This window comes from Heptranchias perlo, chromosome X (assembly GCF_035084215.1).
Source record: "Heptranchias perlo isolate sHepPer1 chromosome X, sHepPer1.hap1, whole genome shotgun sequence".
Lineage (NCBI taxonomy): Eukaryota > Metazoa > Chordata > Chondrichthyes > Hexanchiformes > Hexanchidae > Heptranchias > Heptranchias perlo.
The window spans coordinates 4460759-4484321 of record NC_090370.1 but is presented as its reverse complement, the minus strand read 5'-3'; the positions used below and the strand labels follow the sequence as shown (position 1 = coordinate 4484321).

Sequence of the window (23563 nt, the reverse complement as noted above, 5' to 3'; positions counted from 1 at the left end):
CGAATCCAATACTTCCAGCTGCAATAGGAAAATCTGCCCCTATATTTCCATCCCAGAGAACTGGCCGGTGCAGTAGGCAGACATATCCTTCACCTTTGGGAAGTGGGTTCAAATCCAACGCAGGCTGAAGGGATGAAAGTGTCTCTTTGCTGGCTGTAAAGGTCCAAAATGAGCTGAGTTGCGGAATCGGATCCCCTTTCAAGCATTTTTCTGTTATAGTTGGCTGGGTGCCTGTCATGTGGATACCCATCTCCGCACTTGAGTCTCTGTTCGTGCATGCCCCTAACGGAGCCACCCGATTTTCTATTCAATAAGTCAAATGGATGGAGAATCAGGCAGGCTCCCTTCCCGATGAGCTTTCACATAATTGGAGTTTCTGTTTGGCTGATACAGGGTGCTCACATTCTCCCCATCATGACACACTTAGCTAAACTTTCAGACACAGGTTGGGAAATGTCAAGGATTATGGAGTTTAACCAGCTAAAACCAAGCAGCCTACCAGCACAGAGCGGTTGTTCAGCCAGGACCATTCTACCCATTAGGATAGAATGGTCCTGGAAGAAAGTGGAAAGAATCCAGACGCCTGTTTTCCAGAAATGAAGTGGGCAGCAGTTGGAAATCGTCCCCATAGTATATTACAATGCCAAAACAGGCCATTCGGCCCATCAAGTCTGTTTCTCTCAACATGATCTAATCCCACTCTTTAGCTGCTCCTTTCCCTGCTGTGGTGCTGAACTTTGTTTCCAGGTCCTGGTGATTTTGCAGCTGTGGTTCGAGTTTTGATATTTTAATGCAAGCTCCACAATAAACTCAGAAAACCGCACTTTTGCGTCCAAGTTTACGTTTAAGGTAAAAATTGACAGCCAGCTCTAAAATCGGAGTGTCTAGTTGAGAGCCATTCAGGTGGCAACCCTATATAGGACTAGTAGGCCCAAGGATCACTGTATGTGTGACATTATACAGGCTAGTTACCCATTAGTTGTTAATGTTGGGGAATGAAACAATTATCATAACCACTATGCTACCCAACTGTATGTTCTTTTTCCTTGTTTATCTGCAGTGGTTCATGCTGAATGATGTCAAATCAGGAAAACTTCATCTCAAGTTGGAATGGTTGCCACCGAGCATGGATTCAGTCATCCTCGACCAGGTGAGTGGTACCAGTTTTCTTTCTATTTATTGTTCAACTCTCTCATTTCTCAGGTGGTCATGTTTCTTCAGCCAAGAGGGTGGTGCAATGTGACACAATGCCTTACGGGCAGGGTGTGGTGGGGGTGGTGCCAGCTGCAGGCTCTCGGTGAGTTCCAAATAACTCGGAAATTCAGCTCCTGCAGGTTGAGTCTGTGTTTTATTGTTTGCAGCTGGTGAAGGGGAGAACAAATAGTTTTCATTTTTGGAAGCTGAACATCATGCTTTCATGTTTCAAAGTCAAAAATACACGCCTTATTGTATTTAAAGAAGCTGGGCAGACACCCATGTGGGCCTGACAAGGATGGTGGACCCCAGTCAGATCACAGCCAATGATCTCAGTCACACCCACATGGATTAAGAATTACACTTTTTAAAATAAATAATTTTGGCCTGTACTGTACTGTAGAATGAAATTGGGATTGTGAAATTCCTGCACAATCCTCCATCTACACCAGGCTACATAACAGTGTTTCTTGTGTGTGTATTTTGCTTCCTGTCAATTACTAGAACCAAAATAGGGACACTGAACAACCAGACTGAAAGGGAGTCCAGATGAAGGATTTTGCATTTGCTGATTTTTATTTTGTTAACGAGAAGTTGTAAAGAAGCTGCTTACCCCTCTCGTTTAGTTTAGTCTGAGTTGGTATTCTACGTTAATGATTTCCCCCCCCCCCCCACCATCTGTCTGTTTGCAGGTGCTTCAGGCTAACAGGACCATCTTTACACAGAACGAGGTGGAGACATCTGCTGCCATCTTGACCGTCTACCTGGACAGAGCACACGAACTTCCTGTAGGCCTCAGGCTTGTTGATTCTCAGTAAAATGCTGATTTCTGTCCCAGTTATATTTGCTGAAGCTGTTTGTGCCTTAAAGCCTCATATAGTGATATTCAGGGGTTTAAGACCCCACTCCCTCCATGTCCTGTACTTATTCACTGTGCAGGCGTTGCTGTGGTGCAACATGCTGGAGCACTAGTGGCAAATACCATGGGGTGCTGTGGAGTGATAGGATATAGATTCACAACCATCACCCTCCACACCTCAGTCTCCTGCCCCCCCCCCCACCAATTTCAGCCATGCCACCTTGATGAGACACTGAGTGCCAACCAATGTTATCCTTGAGCAGCTCCCAGCACAGCAGTGGGACTGGACTGTGCTCTCTTGATCACAGAAAGTGCATGGATTGAGGAGACCGAGAGAGGGGAACAAGGGACAGCATATCATAAAAAGGAAGGACTGTGCCCACAGGATAAAATACATCACGCCAACTAAGGAAACTGAAATCAAGGTACCGAACACCCAATGGGACACAGGACACAAAGTAACTCCATCTGTGCCATTTTTAGTTCATTCCTGAGTACTGAAATTGGGCCAGATTTGGATATTTGCAAATAATCCAGTATCCAGACAAAGCAAAACAAAATTTCCTGTGCACACGCAGCACTGTTTTGTATATTCTGCCATTAGATTCCTGCTATCAGGGTGTGTGGGGGAATGGCTGCTGTATGTAATGATACCATGGCAACAAAGCAAGACACCCTTAAAATGTGTGTTTAAAATTTATTTTGTTTTCCGGAATCTAGTATCGCCTATGGGGGGGTGAGAGATAATGTGATCTCTGCCAGTCTAGTGGCAGAATGTAAATCAGTTTATATGTGCAAAGGCCAAGAGGAATGCATCCAATGTTTCTGGAGAGTTAGATTGGTTGGTGTGGACAGAGAAGCCTGTGTCTGGTCCCTGCCAGTGTATGGGCTAGTCTGCTTCTAGGCTTGTTAGAAATATAGTTGGAAGGGGAGGGATCTATATTTCCCAGCCATCTATCAAGGCTCATGTATCAATTTGTAGGGGGCAACTTTCCCATTGCCCTGACTGTATGACTCCAAAACCAAGACCCAGCCACTCATCCAAATAGGGTCTGTGTCTGTGTGCATGGTACTGTACTATATTCTAATCTTGGCCATTCAAGACAAGTCTTTTCCCAATGATTGTGTTATTGTTAATCTACACTATAAAGTAAAACCATTAATGAGAGTTGAAGTAAGTCGCTATCTCTTGTTCATCGTTGTGATTCTGACTGTGGATTTCACATGTTCACACAGATGAAGAAAGGGAAGAAGCTCCCCAGTCCAATGGCTCAGCTCACCGTCAATCACACCTCATTTAAAAGTCAGGTAAGGGACTGACCCTCTCGCTGGGCAATCGGCTTTGGAGCTTTCAAAATGCACAAATTTCTGGCATCTGGAGAAAATGATGCTCTTTATATCAGCCTGTTCCTGAATGAAGGCCACTGGTATAGATGGTTCATTCCCTTTCTCCCTGGCAATGTGTAATCCTAGACATTGAGGTTAGGGCTGGTGATTTGTCACAGCAAAATATGCCAAAAATCATTGCTGGTAAAATCAAGAAAATCACATTCTTCAAAAAGCAGGTCTAAGGAGGGACTGAGTGACAAACCCGCCCTCTACTCTGGCTCCGCTGTGTTACAGCCAGTCACATTCTGCAAACCACGTCAGCCATCAGAGCAAGCAGCCAGCCCAACTCCAGAAAAAACCTTCCTCAAATGGTCATGATGTGGAGATGCCGGTGATGGACTGGGGTTGACAATTGTAAACAATTTTACAACACCAAGTTATAGTCCAGCAATTTTATTTTAAATTCACAAGCTTTCGGAGATTTTCTCCTTCCTCAGGCAAATGTTTCAAGATCTCCTTGAAGCCTACGCATTTATACATATTGAACAATAATAAATGGTGTTTACAGACTGCCCCTGCAACTGCCCGTTGCCAAGGCAATCACCGTGTTCAGACAGAGAGGTGTTACCTGCAGAACCTCCGAATACACATTCAATAAAAAAACAAACAGGGAAAAAAAAACAGAGAAAAAAAAAACACAGAGAGAGGCAGAAACATCCGGAAGGCAGAGAGAGCCAGCAAATGACCCATTATATTAAAAACAGATAACATTTGTTCGCTGGTGGGGTAACGTGTAGCGTGACATGAACCCAAGATCCCGGTTGAGGCCGTCCTCATGGGTGCGGAACTTGATAGCCAAGTTCCGCACCCATGAGGACGGCCTCAACCGGGATCTTGGGTTCATGTCACGCTACACGTTACCCCACCAGCGAACAAATGTTATCTGTTTTTAATATAATGGGTCATTTGCTGGCTCTCTCTGCCTTCCGGATGTTTCTGCCTCTCTCTGTGTTTTTTTTTCTCTGTTTTTTTTTCCCTGTTTGTTTTTTTATTGAATGTGTATTCGGAGGTTCTGCAGGTAACACCTCTCTGTCTGAACACGGTGATTGCCTTGGCAACGGGCAGTTGCAGGGGCAGTCTGTAAACACCATTTATTATTGTTCAATATGTATAAATGCGTAGGCTTCAAGGAGATCTTGAAACATTTGCCTGAGGAAGGAGAAAATCTCCGAAAGCTTGTGAATTTAAAATAAAATTGCTGGACTATAACTTGGTGTTGTAAAATTGTTTACAATTCCTCAAATGGGTATCATTGGACACCCTCCTCACCAGTACACACCACAGCCTGCAGGACGATTTATAACGAACTCTGGGTTCATTTCACAAACCAACATCTACATAGAAATGGGGACAGTGAGAACCACAATAAAGCTGTTTCATTAACAATCTGGTAATGTATGAAATTATGACCTCCTCATCTGGATGATTTAATTCTGCACTAATTAGCACTAAATTTGCAGTCTTGGTCAGAGAGGCCATAGGAACAGCTGTTTAGGGAAATGGAAATAGCACATGTCACACTGATACAGAAGCATGTGGATTTTGAGATTCGGGTTGAGGCTTTACACTGTATCTAGTGCTATACCTGTTGTGGGAGTGTTTCATGGGACAGTGTAGAGGGAGCTTTACTCTGTATCTAACACGTGCTGTACCTGCCCTGGGAGTGGTAGATGTGGCAGTGTAGAGGGAGCTTTACTCTATCTACTCCATGCTGCATCTGCCCTGGGAGTGTTTGATGGGACAGTGTAGAGGGAGCTTTATTCCGTATATAACCCGTGCTGTACCTGCCCTGGGAGGGTTTGATGGGATAGTGTTGAGGGAGCTTTACTCTGTATATAACCCGTGCTGTACCTGCCCTGGGAGTGTTTGATGGGACAGTGAAGAGGGAGCTTTATTCTGTACCCAACCCATGCTGTACCTGCCCTGGGAGTGCTTGATATCTGCCCTGGGAGTGTTTGATGGGATAGTGTTGAGGGAGCTTTACTCCGTATATAACTCGTGCTGTACCTGCCCTGGGAGTGTTTGATGGGACAGTGAAGAGGGAGCTTTATTCTGTACCCAACCCATGCTGCATCTGCCCTGGGAGTGTTTGATGGGACAGTGTGGGGGGAGCTTTACTCTGTATCTAACCCGTGCTGTACCTGCCCTGGGAGTGTTTGATGGGACAGTGTAGCGGGAGTTTTACTCTGTATCTAACCCGTGCTGTACCTGCCCTGGGAGTGTTTGATGGGATAGCGTTGAGGGAGCTTTACTCTGTATCTAACCCGTGCTGTACCTGCCCTGGGAGGGTTTGATGATACTCACTGTTCTATTCCTGACAATGACATTCCCACCTTTACGACCAGAAAATCCCCCCTCCCCTTCTGAAACTATTTTAAAGAGGGCAGAAAGAATACATTTAACACAAAAAAGTGAACGTGGTATGTTAAAGGAAACTGGGTGCTGCAGTGGGTTGGACTGTACAGTCTGGGAGTTTTAAGAAAGGATCACGTTGCTGAAACACGCACTCCACTAACTTTCCTTGTTCTTTGTGCAAAACTGCAAACTGCTAATGGTGTCCTTCTCTTTTTTTATAGGTTATTAATAGCACAGAACCACCCATTTGGGAGGAGTCGTTTTCATTCCTTGTGGGGAATCCAAATGTGGAATGTCTGGAGGTTCAGGTAAACAGCAAGAATGCCGGAATATGACAATTCTTGTCCTCGACACTCTTCCCCCAATCTGGGTTAAGCCAACAAGCAATTTCATCAACAAGCCCACCCCAGTACATCAACAAGCCCACCCCAGTACATCAATCAACGAGCCCACCCCAGTACATCAATCAACGAGCCCACCCCAGTACATCAATCAACGAGCCCACCCCAGTACATCAATCAACGAGCCCACCCCAGTACATCAATCAACGAGCCCACCCCAGTACATCAACAAGCCCACCCCAGTATATTTTTTTGTTATTATTCTTTCATGGGATGTGGGCGTCGCTGGCTAGGCCAGCATTTATTGCCCATCACTAATTGCTCTTGAGAAGGTGGTGATGAGCCGCCTTCTTGAACCACTGCAGTCCGTGTGGTGACGGTTCTCCCACACTGCTGTTAAGTAGGGAGTTCCAGGATTTTGACCCAGCGACGATGAAGGAACGGCGATATATTTCCAAGTCGGGATGGTGTGTGACTTGGAGGGGAACGTGCAGGTGGTGGTGTTCCCATGTGTCTGCGGCCCTTGTCCTTCTAGGTGGTAGAGGTCGCTGGTTTGGGAGGTGCTGTCGAAGAAGCCTTGGCGAGTTGCTACAGTGCATCCTGTAGGTGGTACACACTGCAGCCATGGTGCTCCGGTGGTGAAGGGAGTGAATGTTTAGGGTGGTGGATGGGGTGCCAATCAAGCGGGCTGCTTTGCCCTGGATGGTGTCGAGCTTCTTGAGTGTTGTTGGAGCTGCACTCCTCCAGGCAAGTGGAGAGTATTCCACCACACTGCTGACTTGTGTCTTGTAGATGGTGGAAAGGCTTTGGGGAGTCAGGAGGTGAGTCACTTGCCGGAGAATACCCAGCCTCTGACCTGCTCTTGCAGGTACAGTATTTATGTGGCAAGTCCAGTTAAGTTTCTAGTCAATGGTGACCCCCAGGATGTTGATGGTGGGGGATTCGGCGATGGTAATGCCGTTGAATGTCAAGGGGAGGTGGTTAGACTCTCTCTTGTTGGAGATGGTCATTGCCTGGCACTTGTCCGGAGCGAATGTTACTTGCCACTTACCAGCCCAAGCCTGGATGTTGTCCAGGTTTTGCTGCATGCAGGCATGGACTGCTTCATTATCTGAGGGGTTGCGAATGGAACTGAACACTGTGCAATCATCAGCAAACATTCCCATTTCTGACCTTATGATGGAGGGAAGGTCATTGATGAAGCAGCTGAAGATGGTTGGGCCTAGGACACTGCCCTGAGGAACTCCTGCAGCAATGTCCTGGGGCTGAGATGATTGGCCTCCAACAACCACTACCATCTTCCTTTGTGCTAGGTATGACTCCAGGCACTGGAGAGTTTTCCCCCTGATTCCCATTGACTTCAATTTTACTAGGGCTCCTTGGTGCCACACTCAGTCAAATGCTGCCTTGATGTCAAGGGCAGTCACTCTTACTTCACCTCTGGAATTCAGCTCATTTGTCCATGTTTGGACCAAGGCTGTAATGAGGTCTGGAGCCGAGTGGTCCTGGCGGAACCCAAACTGAGCATCGGTGAGCAGGTTATGGGTGAGTAAGTGCCGCTTGATAGCACTGTCGACAGCACCTTCCATCCCTTCCTATGATTGAGAGTAGACTGATGGGGCGGTAATTGGCCAGATTGGATTTGTCCTGCTTTTTGTGGACAGGACATACCTGGGCAATTTTCCACATTGTTGGGTAGATGCCAGTGTTGTAGCTGTACTGGAACAGCTTGGCGAGAGGCGCAGCTAGTTCTGGAGCAGAAGTCTTCAGTACTACAGCCGGGATATTATCTGGGCCCATAGCCTTTGCTGTATCCAGTGCACTCAGTGGCTTCTTGATATCACGTGGAGTGAATCGAATTGGCTGAAGACTGGCTTCTGTGATGGTGCGGGTATTGGGAGGAGGCCGAGATGGCTCATCCACTCAGTACTTCTGGCTGAAGATGGTTGCAAACGCTTCAGCTTTGTCTTTTGCACTCACATGCTGGACTCCGCCATCATTGAGGATGGGGATGTTCACGGAGTCTCCTCCTCCCGTTAGTTGTTTAATTGTCCACCACTATTCGTGACTGGATGTGGCATGACTGCAGAGCTTTGATCTGATCCGTTGATTGTGGAATCGCTTAGCTCTGTCTGTAGCATGTTGCTTCCACTGTTTAACATGCATGTAGTCCTGAGTTGTAGATTCACCAGGTTGGCACCTCATTTTTAGGTACGCCTGGTGCTGCTCCTGGCATGCTCTTCTACACTCCTCATTGAACCAGGGTTGATCCCCTGGCTTGTTGGTAATGGTAGAGTGAGGAATATGCCAGACCATGAGGTTACAGATTGTGCTGGAATACAATTCTGCTGCTGCTGATGGCCCACAGCGCCTCATGGATGCCCAGTTTTGAGCTGCTAGATCCGTTCTGATTCTATCCCATTTAGCACGATGGTAGTGCCACACAACATGTTGGATGGTGTCCTCAGTGTGAAGACGGGACTCTGTCTCCACGAGGACTGTGCGGTGGTCACTCCTACCAACACTGTCATGGACAGATGCATTTGTGACAGATAGGTTGGTGAGGACGAGGTCAAGTAGGTCTTTCGCTCGTGTTGGTTCACTCACCACTTGCTGCAGGCCCAGTCTGGCAGTTATGTCCTTCAGGACTCGGCCAGCTCAGTCAGTAGTGGTGCTACCGAGCCACTCTTGGTGATGGACCTTGAAGTCCCCCACCCAGAGTACATTCTGTGCCCAATATCAACAGACCCACCTCAGTACATCAGCAAACCCACTTCAGTATATCAACAAACCCACCTCAATACACCGCAAACCCATCTCAGTACACCAGCAAACCCGCCTCAGTATATCAACAAACCCACCTCAATACACCGCAAACCCATCTCAGTACACCAGCAAACCCACCTCAGTATATCAACAAACCCACCTCAGTATATCAACAAACCTAACTCAATGAGGCAGAAACCCCACACCGCTGTAATGGAAAATCGAGTGGATTTTACTTTTATCTCATTTTAAGCCACTATATTTAGCATCTCTTGACTTGATTTCAAAGATTCTAGTACGTGCCTTTTTCATTTAAAAAAAAATTTCAAATTTGTTCCCTAGGTTAAGGACGATGGTCATACCCTGGGGACTCTGACCCTTCCACTCTCCCAACTGCTAAACAGCAGGAATCTGACCTTAGACAAGTGGTTCCAGCTGGAAAATTCAGGACCCAACAGTCAAATTATGTTAAAAGTCATGCTGGGGGTAAGAGAATATGAAACAAGTATTGACTGTGTATGTATAATCTATGTGTCTGTGTATATATATGTGTGTGCCTATATATATGTATATCTATGTATGTGTGTACCTGTGTGTGTGCTTGTCAGTGTGTGTATGTCTGATGTGTGTACCTGTGCGTGTTTGTCTGTACACAAATATGTCTGTGTGTGTGTCTCCATCTGTATGTCCATCATGTGAACATGCTTTCAATTGTGACCAATGGCCTGCAACACATAATGGGCTTGTCCCAAAGTGCCTTGACTTCTTTTACATATGGGGGTGCTCCGACTTTTCTTTTATATGCTGGGGGTGCTCCAACTGTGTTTTTATATGATGGGGGTGCCGCGACTGTGCTTTTAAATGCTGGGGGGTGCTGCGACTGTGCTTTTATATGATGGGGGGGGGGGTGCTGCGACTGTACTTTTATATGATGGGGTTGCGCAGACTGTTCTTTTATATATGGCGTGCTCTGAATTTTCTTTTATATAATTGGGGTGCTCGGACTGTGCTTTTATATAATGGCGATGCTATGACTTTTTTAAAATTATCCCACAGATCCTAGTTTCTGAGCATTCCAGCGAGCTTTTCTCGATTAAGTCCCTCGCACAGGAAACAGCTGTCGGTGAAGTGGAGAATGTGTCCTTCGCCCCTTCAGTTAGTGATGAGAGTGAACTGAAACCCGCTTCTTCATTAGTGCATGATCCCAGCAGCCATTCTATGACCTCCTTTGCTTCAGAGCATACTGCCACCATTCCAGCCAGCGAGTCAGCATCATCTGAACTGGATCTGCGGCAGAGAATGAATCGGTAGAGAGCAACTTTTTATTTTCATACCAGTTGCATACATTAACCCTTTGCTTATTTCGACTACACATTAGCTTTGTGTAGCATGGCAAAGGCCAAGGGTTAAAAGTTAAATCATACCATAATGCCTTTTCTCCTAAGGTGCGTTGTGTCTGCTGCCAGAGGATGGAAGCACGCGGTTTTCCTGCCCTGGACTATTTGCATGACCTGACCCACCCACCGCTGCACTTTGCACTAGAAAATTGGGGAGGAAATTGGAATGCAGCTGGCAGCCTTAACATTGAATGTATTGAGGGTCCACACAAGTAGGGGGCCACAGAAGTCTGAGCTGGTGGCTAACTTGTCAACTGCTCAGAAACTACACTGTGCCGTTGTTGCTTGTCTTTTCATATAATCATAGATACTGTCCTCTTCCTGTTTCAGCAAAATGGATGTTTCCGAGTCACCACAGATCAAGCTAACACTACAGTATAACACGCAGCAAGGGAGACTGCTGCTTGTAGTACATTCCTGCAGGTAAGGGTTTGGGAGGCAGTCATTCTATTTTACTGCTAATAGATCATTCCACTTTACAGATCACAGTGAAAACCTTCTAGAGATAGTGTCATGCATCCTGTACTGATCCAGTTTTAAAATCACCTATCCCTTTGAATCACTCAATGAATGGAACACCAGGATGTGCATTTTGTCTTCTCTCTCTCCTCCTTTCCTGTTTTCTCCTCTTCCCCATCAGGATATATTGGCACCTTTATTTTCCTTCTGTGACCGTAAACAGTCTTTTTTTTCCCTCTGTAAAATGCAGGAGTTCCTGTAGATACAGGAGCATCATTGCTGCAACACCTCACCTTGACAGCATGCAGTTAGTCATATATCAATTTCCAATATAAGAATTCCCACAGATATTGGAACACTGTTACGGTTAATAGAATATCATTTGATAATTTACTACAATTAAGAAAGTGCAGATGGTACTGAATTCCTAAATTGGAAATTATGTAATCGGGTGCAGAAATGCTGTTGTATCATTATTGTCACCCCACCCAAAGTTCTGATATGGGATTCTCTGCTGATCCTTCTTCACCAACATGCCTTTTCAATAATTTAAAAACACTTCATCAAAGATTCCTAGTTTTGTGTAAAGTTCCCTCGCCTTTCAGAACAGATTTCATTGTTTAAATGGGAATATCATTGATATAACACTGGGACAGTCTGTAGTGACATTGTTTTTATTGTATTCCTTTCTCCCTCATGTACTTATCTAGCTTCCCCTTAAATGCTATTCACCTCAACTACTCCTTGTGGTAGCGAGTTCCACATTCTAACCACTGAACCATGGTTTTCACCATGACTCTTAGCAGGCCAAAGAAAAAGGTGTCATGGCAACTGAGGTTGGCCTAAGTAAGTGTGCTCAGAGAGCTCTGGCTGGAAGAGTAAGAAATACCTGAGTGGAAAATGCAACCACGTCAGTGTGCAGCACCAGAGCCTTGGGTTTGGATACCAACCACAGCTACTAGTCTTGGCTGGTTTGTTGTTGGGCTGTATGTTTTTCACAAGCAGCATTTTGCATGAGGCTGGTGAAGTCAGGAAGAGCTCATGAAATAGCAGTGAATTTTATAGGGCTTTACGTTGATTTTAGCAATGATAAGTTTCACCAAATCCCTACGAGCTTGTAGAACTTAAAACTCTACGCAACATGAAAGACGTACAGTCTTAGTCAGCAGGTGCAGCTCCGAGGCAATAGACTTACTGAAGAGTATGAGACCATTGACTGTGATTCCACCTCTTCCATGTTTCCCTCCCACACACGTGAATGTGGATATGATCACTTGGTTTTACTCCCAAACAAAGTCCAGGGTACGTGGCCCAGGAGGCTAAAAAGGGATAAAATGGAGATAAGAATACATTTTTTTTAAAGGATAAAAACGGTTAAGAAACGTTCACAATAATAAAATGGAGAGAATAGTGTTAATGTTACGAAAGGAGTGACCTGTCCCTTGGGTTGGTTGTGGATACAAGTTACATCCACAATTGTAGAATATTCTGGCTCATGGGGAACAAAAGACAACAGGGCTCAGGCAGCAAACCAGAGTACCCGCCTCTTCTATTGGCATTGGAGGGAGTTACAGAGGAGCCTGTAACCCCAGCATAGTCTAATGTCAGAGAAGGGAGATAGCATGAAGGTCAGCACTCGATGTAGGAGAAAGAAAAATCTGGTGATTGAAAATGATCTCTATAAACAAGCGCAATCTAATCACGCAATGTGTACGAAAGCTTTACTCGATGTTTATTGGTTGTCTGTTGCAGGAATCTGAAGCTCCATTCCAAGGAGATCCCTGACCCGTATATCTCTCTCATTCTGCAGCCTGACAAAAATCGAGTGACAAAGAGAAAAACGAGTGTGAAGAAGAAAACGATCAATCCTGAGTTTAACGACAAGTAAGGAGTGCAGGATAGATGAGGAAATGGAGGAGGAGAACGAAGAGAAACAGAGGGAAGAGAGATCCATGGCAAAAGAGGGAGAGTGAAGGGAAAACAGAGGGCGATGGGAACAATAGAATGGAAAATTAATGAACAGGGATGGCAATAAATGAGAGCGAGGACTGACCCAATTTACTTAAAGAAGGAGTCTCAGCATCAGGATGTTCTTAAATATTAGGGCAACATGATAGCAGCTCTTTGAACATGCTGCTGTATGGAACCTTATTTTCAGCAGTAAAATCACAGCAAAAAATCCGATCTTTGCGCATGTTTTACGTCTTTCACGTATACAACAGAAATGTGTTACTCAGAGGATATGTTAGCAAAATAGCAATTGTAAAACAGGTGTGTACCTTGTACATTGCTATGTTTTATAAACCATATTACAGCACTTTGAATAATCCAGTTCTGTTCCCTATTCCAGTTGCCTCCAGTCACAGCAGTGAAATAGTAATAGTAAATTGGTAAAAATATTCTACACACCTCCTCCAACCTGTGTTCTAATCAGAAGAAATTTGACTTTTCCCTCACAGGATGGTGGGCATGTGGAACAACCTTCCAGAGAAAAAAGTCAGGTTGGGGTCAATTGGAACGTTTAAAAAGGAATTGGATCGATATCTGGCGAGAGGGGATTGTGGGTTAGCGAGATATTAGCAACACAGCTTGATTTCTTTTTTCTGGGCAGGTTGGGGAAGGAAACTGGTGTCCCTAAAGTAGGGGATCAACAGTTGGTGTGGGAGGGAGTCCATGGTAGAATCAACATACAGGGACTCTGACTGGAGCAGAACTGATGGGCTGAACGGCCTTTTCTCATTCTGGACTTCCTTATGTACTTTTGCTGGTTGTTTTCGTTCTAGATTTGACTTTGAAATATCATTGGAGGAAGCTCAGAAGAGAAAGCTGGACCTCACTGTGAAGAACAGTGTTTCCTTCATGTCCAAAGAGATTGGAAAGGTATTGTACACCTCTGCACGACTTTGAAAAGGTCCGTTGATGCAAAGAGAAATATTCTAAGTATATAACAAATACAGTACAACCCACATTCACAATTCCTCAGCAATTATTTTTTAAATGATCATGATTGAACTGGGGAATTTGAATATCTACAAACTGCATCAATCCTGAGGATTAAATTTTTTTTAGACAAATCATGGGACTTGCTGCAGGGCACTGTTTGTATTTGAGCATGTTTGCAAGGTTGTTTTTTTTTATTCGTTCACGGGATGTGGGCGTCGCTGGCGAGGCCAGCATTTATTGCCCATCCCTAATTGCCCTCGAGAAGGTGGTGGTGAGCCGCCTTCTTGAACCGCTGCAGTCCGTGTGGTGACGGTTCTCCCACAGTGCTGTTAGGAAGGGAGTTCCAGGATTTTGACCCAGCGACAATGAAGGAACGGCGATATATTTCCAAGTCGGGATGGTGTGTGACTTGGAGGGGAACGTGCAGGTGGTGTTGTTCCCATGCGCCTGCTGCTCTTGTCCTTCTAGGTGGTAGAGGTCGCGGGTTTGGGAGGTGCTGTCGAAGAAGCCTTGGCGAGTTGCTGCAGTGCATCCTGTGGATGGTGCACACTGCAGCCACAGTGCTCCGGTGGTGAAGGGAGTGAATGTTTAGGGTGGTGGATGGGGTGCCAATCAAGCGGGCTGCTTTATCTTGGATGGTGTCGAGCTTCTTGAGTGTTGTTGGAGCTGCACTCATCCAGGCAAGTGGAGAGTATTCCATCACACTCCTGACTTGTGCCTTGTAGATGGTGGAAAGGCTTTGGGGAGTCAGGAGGTGAGTCACTCGCCGCAGAATACCCAGCCTCTGACCTGCTCTCGTAGCCACAGTATTTATATGGCTGGTCCAGTTAAGTTTCTGGTCAATGGTGACCCCCAGGATGTTGATGGTGGGGGATTCAGCGATGGTAATGCCGTTGAATGTCAAGGGGAGGTGGTTAGACTCTCTCTTGTTGGAGATGGTCATTGCCTGGCACTTATCTGGCGCGAATGTTACTTGCCACTTATGAGCCCAAGCCTGGATGTTCTCCAGGTCTTGCTGCATGCAGGCTCGGACTGCTTCATTATCTGAGGGGTTGCGAATGGAACTGAACACTGTGCAGTCATCAGCGAACATCCCCATTTCTGACCTTATGATGGAGGGAAGGTCATTGATGAAGCAGCTGAAGATGGTTGGGCCTAGGACACTGCCCTGAGGAACTCCTGCAGCAATGTCCTGGGGCTGAGATGATTGGCCTCCAACAACCACTACCATCTTCCTTTGTGCTAGGTATGACTCCAGCCACTGGAGAGTTTTCCCCCTGATTCCCATTGACTTCAATTTTACTAGGGCTCCTTGGTGCCACACTCGGTCAAATGCTGCCTTGATGTCAAGGGCAGTCACTCTCACCTCACCTCTGGAATTCAGCTCTTTTGTCCATGTTTGGACCAAGGCTGTAATGAGGTCTGGAGCCGAGTGGTTCTGGCGGAACCCAAACTGAGCATCGGTGAGCAGGTTATTGGTGAGTAAGTGCCGCTTGATAGCACTGTCGATGACACCTTCCATCACTTTGCTGATGATTGAGAGTAGACGGATGGGGCGGTAATTGGCCGGATTGGATTTGTCCTGCTTTTTGTGGACAGGACATACCTGGGCAATTTTCCACACTGTCGGGTAGATGCCAGTGTTGTAGCTGTACTGGAACAGTTGTGATCATTCTAAGCCCCTCTTGTAATCATTCCTGGGTATCCGTTATTGTTTATTTTGTGCCCTGTCTCCTTAATTTTTAATTTTACTGAATCCGGGTTCTAACCAGGCACTTTGTCTCTGCTTCTCTTCCAGCTCCATATTGATCTCTCACTGCTTGACCTGACTCAGGAGATAACACAGTGGTAAGTGAGCAAGCCATATTGTCGGGGTTCAGGGCTTTGAAAAAGACAACATGGGCCAAGCAGGTTGCGTGTCATTGTCAGTTAAACTATTTTCTTACTTGTGTTTACCCTATTTTAGCAGTAATTGATCATTGCCCATGTTATCACGATTAACATCCCATTTCCTAATTTTTCTTCCATTTTTTTTAAACATGCCAGTGGAGCTATCCATTCTGCAGATATTTAGAAAATGAAACACGATCCATCTCCTCATGATGAGTGCAGGAGTTCTGGATTCATGGCTTCAGGGAATGAGGGAAGTGCAGCAATAAAAGCTTTGTTGCAATCCAGGCCCCACTTAGCTGTTCAGTGGAACTTCTTGCCTAAACTTCTCTGGAGTACCGAGGTGCCATTTGATTATCAGTATCTGGCGGGTACCAGCACTTTTAGAAAATGACCCTTGTGATGAGTAGGTAGTACTACCAGTGCTATCACAAGCCTCCCCAATTGAACACCCTGTCAACATTCATTGTTTAGATTGACGTATGAAGTATGACCACTTTTATGAGGCACCGGAGAGCGGCCAGTGTCTGTGGAACTGTACCCCAGTGAGGAGCCAGTTCTTTCGGGGAGGAGGGGAGAAAGCATTTTTTAAAAGATATAATAATACATATAATTTTACAAAATAACAATAAATTATTAAAATAAAACTTTTCTTCATTTTACAGGTTCGATTTGAAGGAAGAATAGAGCGTGTTGTGGCCTTAATAAGCCTATTATTCAGTTTGCTTTTGGTTTATGACCAACAATTTTTAAATGGTTTTATTTCCATTGAAGTATTTTATACCGCTTAAAGTATTATGTTTAATTTTTTAATGATATTTTGTATTCAATTGCTATTTGTCATTTTTAATGTTTTTGCTTTAATTCACAAAAAAAGTTCCAAAGACTGCAATTAGAGAATTGAGAAAGCCACATTGTTCATTCACTGTTTACAACATTGGTCCATTTCCCTGTTCGAAAAGAATTGGAAGTTTTATCCAAACATATAATATACAATACCTACTGTTCTAGGAGACTGTGTTGCCTTTTCATCTCTGGGACCTGGGTTTGGACCCAGCTCAGACTCAATGGGATGAAAGTCAATTGTAAGGATCCTATGTGAATAAAGTTTGTCAATTCCTGCTGGGGGTTCATAATGCAATACTGCCTGTCATTTAGCGTGGAATTGGCAGTCTCAGTCAGATCTCCTTAAGGATGGCTGGTGTGGGAAATGGAAATGTCACACTAGGGCAGAAGGGAGTACAGAAATTGGGACTGAGGCGGAACTAAATTTATAGGGAGTGTTACTAAGGATCTAAGTTGCGTAGTATCTGACACGAGAGTGCTGGGCTGAGGAGGTGAAAAGCAGTTTTGTTCCCCAGCATAGACAACCTTGCTTTTTTTTAAAAGCAAGAAATTAATCCAAAATAGTAAGCTCAAGATCATGGAATTTGAAAATCGCACAGATCTCAGAGTTCATGAGATATAACATAGGGCTTTGTTTAGGAAGGTTTTCTTCACAGACCAGGTCTAATTAAGAATAGGTTATTCTGCACTGTACCTAAAGCAAGTTTGTCAAGAACATGCAGTGAACAAAACCTTCTAAAAATAATGGGGTAGAAATTTGTCTCGGCCTATTTTTGGGCCTCAGGCCTCATAATATTTTACGCGCAAGCTGCCGCTGCCTGTCGCGCCTTCACAGGCAGCTCGCTCATTGCAAATGCCAAATATCGGGCTGCTTGCCTTGCCAGGAGTGGCCCAAAGGGTAAGTTCTGGGAGGGAAGAAGTTGCAGCAAGCAACGGTTGCGGGGGGGGGTTGGAGCACTCCCGCTCCTCCTAGCTCCACAGGAAGGTTTTTTAAAAATTTAAATGTAAAAAAATACCTTTCGTTGACGGCCACAAGGGCCGCTGAAGAAGTGCAGCAGGCCCGGCACCTGCTCCGCTCATCGTAAACTAATTTTACAAAGGGTTCTTCACCAGGCATTAGGCCCCTAATTAACATATGCAAAGGGCCTAATGCCTGTTTTAGAAGGCCAGCTGGAACGCTTGCAAAGCCGCCTACACTAATATGGCGGCACTTATAATGCAGACGCTGATTGTGGGTTTTTTTGCTCCCGTTTTCAGCCCTGAAAATGGGCGCAACGAGGACCAATTTCTATCCCAATTAATGTCAAAATATTCAAGGATTTTAGCAATGCATTATAAAATGTGGCTTTCTGATGCTTTGGACATAGGCCAATTATGAGAACAGCTCCAAAATAGTAGAATTGCTCTGGGGTCTGTGCGGTTCCCAAGTGTCAAAACATACGAATGAAAACAAAGCTAATGAAATATATCTGGAGAAATTGTGAATCATTTATATTGCATCTACAAGTAGCCGCAAATAAAACTCTTGTGCTATGTTCACACTGGCCTTTAGAAGCAACCCATTCTGGAATCCACACACTGTCAAAAACTAAGCTGAGGTGTGCCAAAACTGGGAAAACTTGCTCCACTAGAAGTGTTTGCTGTCCCTAGGTCTGGCTTAGTTTTAGCAGAAAAATGTGATGGGCATGAAAATAATGTCGGGGACATAGCAACGAGAACCATACTAACCCAATTGGTCACCCCTCATTCCATAGTGGTACTGTGTAGGGCTGTGAGTAGTGGCTGAGCCTGCTTCCAGCCTGAATCCATTATGAACAAATCAGGCATTAAAATGGAATTAAGTGCCAAATTCAGCATGGGTTACTTGGGGGCCATTATGTATAGTGCTTTTTAAAAGATGCTTTTTAAAACTAATAGTTCATAGTTTGGAGGGTTGCGTAAACAGTATGTACAAACATTATTCTGCTATATACCAGGTTTTTCTCTTGTATCTTTTATGTCACTAGCCTTACGAGAAAGTCTGTACTCTGTCTGCAAGGTTCCTTTAGTCACATTCAAGCAGCAAAATCAAACATGACCCAGAGCTAATTTTAATCTGTTCAGATTTCACTCCAATAAATCCAAAATTTTCATGTCAGGTTTTGTGTTCAGATTGTTATGCCATTTAAAATAAATATCCTGGGGTAAAACTGATGATTTACCCCAGAACAGCAGCAGTTTATTTGCTGCATTGACAGGACTTTTCAGGGAGTTTTGAGGAGTATTAACCTCCCTTTATTCATGCTGACTGCCATGTAGCTCAATAGAATGGCTGCCACTTTCATAAAGGGAGTTGCTACAGAATCTGAAATCCAAAGTATCATTCTCACTCCTGTTCCATTCTCATTCCCGTACCATGCTCACTCCTAGAACACTGAAAATGGAATCTAGGTAAAAGTGCTTTGTTAAACTATTGCTTACTATGGGGGTGAAATTTGTCTTGGGCAGTAATGCAAAACGGGCAATGAATCGACAGCCCGTTTTACATTCCGCCCGATTTCGATGGTTATCGGACAGAGTGCCGATTCACTATCACCCGTTTTGCACCACCATCCAAGATGAATTTCACCGCCGTTATATACCAAATATAGAATTTCAGCCAAGAACAGCAAGAATTGTCAACTTAATTATATATTTTAAATTGTGCTCCATCCTTAATCTAATCCCATGGGGTGAAACTGAGCTGTGTGCTATACACACACTTTTATATGAAATTCTTTCACCCGCTATTTTAACCCATGGGTTAGCCCCTTAGCAGAGTCAGGATTTTCATGTGGACTCATTTGTATGCTAGCAGTGTGCAGAGTGAGTTCAGGTGCTCCTGTGGCTTAGGTCATCTGAACACTTTTGATTAAATTATTGCCTCACATAGTCACTCCCTGCTACAGTCAATTACAATGTATAAAATGCATGGAAATTCAGATTGGCTGAATATTGTACATTCAAACTCAATTGAAAGCAGTCTCTCACGAGTGCTGACAGAGTTGTCTGTGGATGGTCACATTTTAAAACTGGAATAAGTTTTACCTGAAGGTTAATAGTAGGGCAGCCACTGATGTACAAGGATAGTCAGTGAAAGGAAGTCCACAGACTCCTTCAATCAACCAGCCTCTTCTCAAATTCCAGGTCCATTATCACTTAATTTAACAGCACTCCTGAAAAACAAGACTGACAGTGGTTAGTATTTTAAAAGTGGACAACAAGCGTACTAGTGGCAGTGTCTAGGCAACTATTTACAAAACTAATGGGGGAATCTCACTCTGGGGAAAGGGAAATACTTTCAATGTAAAATACACCACCAAGTGTGTGGGTTGTTAAATAGGAAATATTCCTGTCTGAGAGTCTACAAGAAGCCTGTGAAAAGCCAATTTAGAGGTGAAATTGTTCTTTTTATGGGTCTAATGGAATCACATTCTCAGAAATCGTGGGAGGCAAATTGGGTTATTGACAGAAACTAGCACAAAATCGGCCACGTATTGAAAACATGCACCCTAAGGCAGTGGCCTGAGGCTCACTCCAAATTGGGCCTCATCGCCATAGTACCGGCGAGCTGTGGATGCCAACCGGGTGTTCCAGTGCAGCTTGCTGGTCTGGTCTTTTCCAGAATCTCAGCCGGCTCAGATGCTACAAATACCTGGGTGCTGTTGCCTTTCTTTCCAGTGAATAAAGGACTTGCCAAAACCCATTGTAAATGCCTTAATATGTCTACTTTGCAATAAGTTGATAAATTGTGTTAATGTCACTCAACAATAGGGCTAGGCAGAAAGTACCTACCCTGCTGATACACCTAACTTCTTGCCTGGGTTTAACTGGCCAGGAACACCACAACTTAAAGTGTGCCTTTTAAAAAATTCTGTGGGTATTCAAATTTCACAGCTCGCAATTGGGACACAAAGTGGAAGTGAAAGTAAAAATAATGAATATTAAAGATCTGCACAGGGCAGCATGTTCTAATGCATGGTAAAAACATCACCTAAACAGTTTAAAGAAAAGTTTTGCTACTAATGGTACTATAAACACTATCAGTAATCTGAAAAATTGTCATAATTCATGTATATAAAAATGGGCCCTAGGTCACCAAGTTTATGACCTCTGGAGCCTGAGCTCCTCTCAGATTCAGTGTCATTCAGTGGCTATCACATAAGCAGTGACAGAAACATTCTAACAGTGAAACACCCACACCTTTCAGTGCAATTGACAGCTGCTTCCCAAAAAGGGTCTCTAGATGATAAGTTTATAAGAAAGTCAGCAGCAAGACAAAGCCGTTCGGCCCATCAAGCTCACTTCATCCAGAGTCCATGAAATGATTTTGATCAAGGACTTCCTTCCCCACCCCCTGCTGAACCTCTACATTAAGGAACACCAAGTTCATCTCCTACCTTCCCTGGAAAAAAATCAATCAGTGCTGTTGCTATCTCTCTAACCCTCAATCCTCCTTTTCAACAGGTAGTCTTCCAGCTCATTTTTAAAAAAAGTTAATTGACCTTGAGTCAACCAACTCCTCTGGGAGTCTGTTTCACATGTCCATCTTTGATCAGTTGAGTAAAACTGAGGAATTGAGGTTCAACAGGTAACAATTCTAAACAGGCTGGAATTTTGGTGGTATCAGTACACAATCTCACCGCATACGTTAAAGCTGTTTAAGGACAACCATATGTGCAGTTATATAACTAAAAAACTTCACTTGAAGTTTGAAATTCGGCTACAAGAACTTCAGAAGTCTCAATCAGAAAATTATTTAACAAACGTTCAGACCTGCAATAGCCTTTTACGCCCACATGGTGTTGCTAATACAATTTATAACTACAGACTGTTAAAATTGCAATGTTCACTGATGGCAGATTATCATCACTACATCTGAGTGTTTGTCAGTAAGGGGTGATGTTGTTCTGTTTCTGAATGTTGGATAGTTTTGTAAATTTACATGCAAAAATCAGGTAAACATTAAGTTCTGGTCCCTTAGGCTCAATATACCAAAACCATCAAATATGTATTTTTCTTTGTTGATTTTTCACTTTCTAACTATGAAAGTTGTTTCAATTTCATCAAATTTGAATATTCTAGTGCTATACATCATGTGTAGGACACAAAGGAAAAATATCCATCTAATTTAGAGCAATGGCACTTTAATTTGGAACTTAGCATACTTTACATCAACCGCCATCACTACAAGCAGATTATCTGGTCATTTATCTCAATGCTATTTGTAGGATCTTGCTGTGCGCAAATTGGCTGCTGCATTTCCCTACATTACAAGAGTGACTACACTTCAAAAGTACTTCATTGGCTGTGAAGCACTTTGGGATGTCCTGAGGCTGTGCAAGGCGCTATAGAAATTAAAGTTTGTTCTTTCTTTTCTTTACTCTGACATACAGCCTGGGTCATCCTGTCCACATTTGGATTTTTTTATTTGCCAACTTGACAAATTGATCTATCAGAAAGTTTGTGTCTTTAACTCCAATAAAACAGATCAGGTTGCATAACTTGAGTATAATGATGTAGTATTTGAATTTTGTTTCTATTGGACATTGTATCTGAAGCAAGATTTGAAAGACGACACTATAACATTTCATAAAATTCAGTGACTTTAACAGCGAAGAGTGATCAATATAAATCTATAGACATGTTCAGACAAGATAGTGTAAACTGCATTGATAAGGCCATTTTTTTCCTTAATATCGATTTTAATGTTCACACCTGCCTAAGTCTATTTTTAGGTGGACAAACTGGAGCTAAACTTAACTTCAGATCAGGTTTTCTGGGCTTCCCCAGACAGCAGGTGGTTTGCCTCCAGACAATCCCCAAAGGCCAAGCTTCTCTCTGGTTCAGAGTTGATGCCATTCAGTAGCCTCATTCTGGTTCCTGCTAACTCCTCTTCTTGTATGTCAAACAAGAAATGACAGGAGAGCTAAAAATGGTGAAAAATAACCAACTATATCATTTAAATTCTTACCCGTCAATAACTACAGAGCAAGGACAGAGCATTCCTTCCATAAGAATTATTTTGAAGCCATTATTTTGTTTGTTACATGATACATAAAACTGTGATTGTAATTTTAGTTGCAAATACCTAAAATAAGTCAGTTATTAAACATAACAAGCATAAAATAAACAGCTACTTTTATGGTTAAATGTTACCAATGATATCATTATCATTCCATAATAGCACATTGTGATTTGGGCACTTTATTATGGAGATCACAGTTTATGAATTTAAAAGGATATAGTTGAATAATTCTGCATGTGCATTTATTGTCTTGCTATATATACACATATATATATATATCTCAATAAAGTAACAAAAATGCAGCTACAATCATCATCTACTTTTATTTTATAGTAGCTTTGCTCAGTGGTAGCACTTTTGCCTGAGTCAGTAGGTTGTGGGTTCAAGCCTCACTCCAGTAACTAAAGTACATAATTTAGGTTGACACTTCAGTACAGGACTTGAAGCAGTGCAGCATTGTTGGGAGTGCTGTCTTTCAGATGTTAAACTGAGGCCTGCCTGTTCAGGTGTATGTAAAAGATCCCATGACTGACACTATTGGAAGAAGAAGAGGGAATTCTCCTGGTGTCTTAGCCAATGTCTGTCTCTCAAGCAACACCGTCAACACATTATCTGGTTATTTATCCCACAGTTCTTTGGGTGCAAGTTGGCTGCTGTGTTTGCCAATATAACTGTGACTACACTTCAAAATAATTCATGTGAAGCGCTTTGGGAAGTCCTGAGGATATAAACAGTGCTATATAAATGGCAAAAAGGAAGTAAAGTTATTGCTTTTCACCAGAGCCTCTGGTGCTGAAGTCTTCAGTATTATAGTAAAACTACAACCACATTATGTGTTGCTGTGATTTTTCTCTACTAGAACAGTTTTAATCCAATTTAATTAGAACACAGAATAAATGTCTTCAGAATTTTTTAAAAATGCTTTAATGGCTTTTATCTCATTGTCTCCCTTTCATGTCCTTCCGGGCTATGCACCCAGTGCTCAGGCTAGAGAATTGGCAGGCAGCTGTAAAGATCATCAAAGCCTCCCCACAAAGGCATTGATAGCTTGCTGCTGAATAACCCAAGGCAGTCATCC

At 43.6% G+C, this 23563-nt stretch overlaps 1 protein-coding gene across 2 annotated transcripts in view; it reads left to right on the top strand.

Annotated features, from left to right (window-relative positions):
- esyt1a (extended synaptotagmin-like protein 1a) overlaps nucleotides 1-18576 on the top strand; it is a 124145-nt gene extending 105569 nt beyond the window's left edge. For both annotated transcript variants that reach the window (XM_067976547.1, XM_067976548.1), the window contains 11 exons: nucleotides 1061-1150; nucleotides 1887-1982; nucleotides 3290-3361; nucleotides 6019-6105; nucleotides 9247-9390; nucleotides 9961-10211; nucleotides 10632-10724; nucleotides 12513-12644; nucleotides 13544-13640; nucleotides 15502-15551; nucleotides 16259-18576. In XM_067976547.1, the coding sequence (XP_067832648.1) occupies nucleotides 1061-1150; nucleotides 1887-1982; nucleotides 3290-3361; nucleotides 6019-6105; nucleotides 9247-9390; nucleotides 9961-10211; nucleotides 10632-10724; nucleotides 12513-12644; nucleotides 13544-13640; nucleotides 15502-15551; nucleotides 16259-16280 (1134 nt within the window). In that variant the 3' untranslated portion in view covers nucleotides 16281-18576. The remainder of the gene's footprint in view (nucleotides 1-1060; nucleotides 1151-1886; nucleotides 1983-3289; nucleotides 3362-6018; nucleotides 6106-9246; nucleotides 9391-9960; nucleotides 10212-10631; nucleotides 10725-12512; nucleotides 12645-13543; nucleotides 13641-15501; nucleotides 15552-16258) is intronic.
- The last annotated feature ends 4987 nt before the right edge of the window (nucleotides 18577-23563 follow it).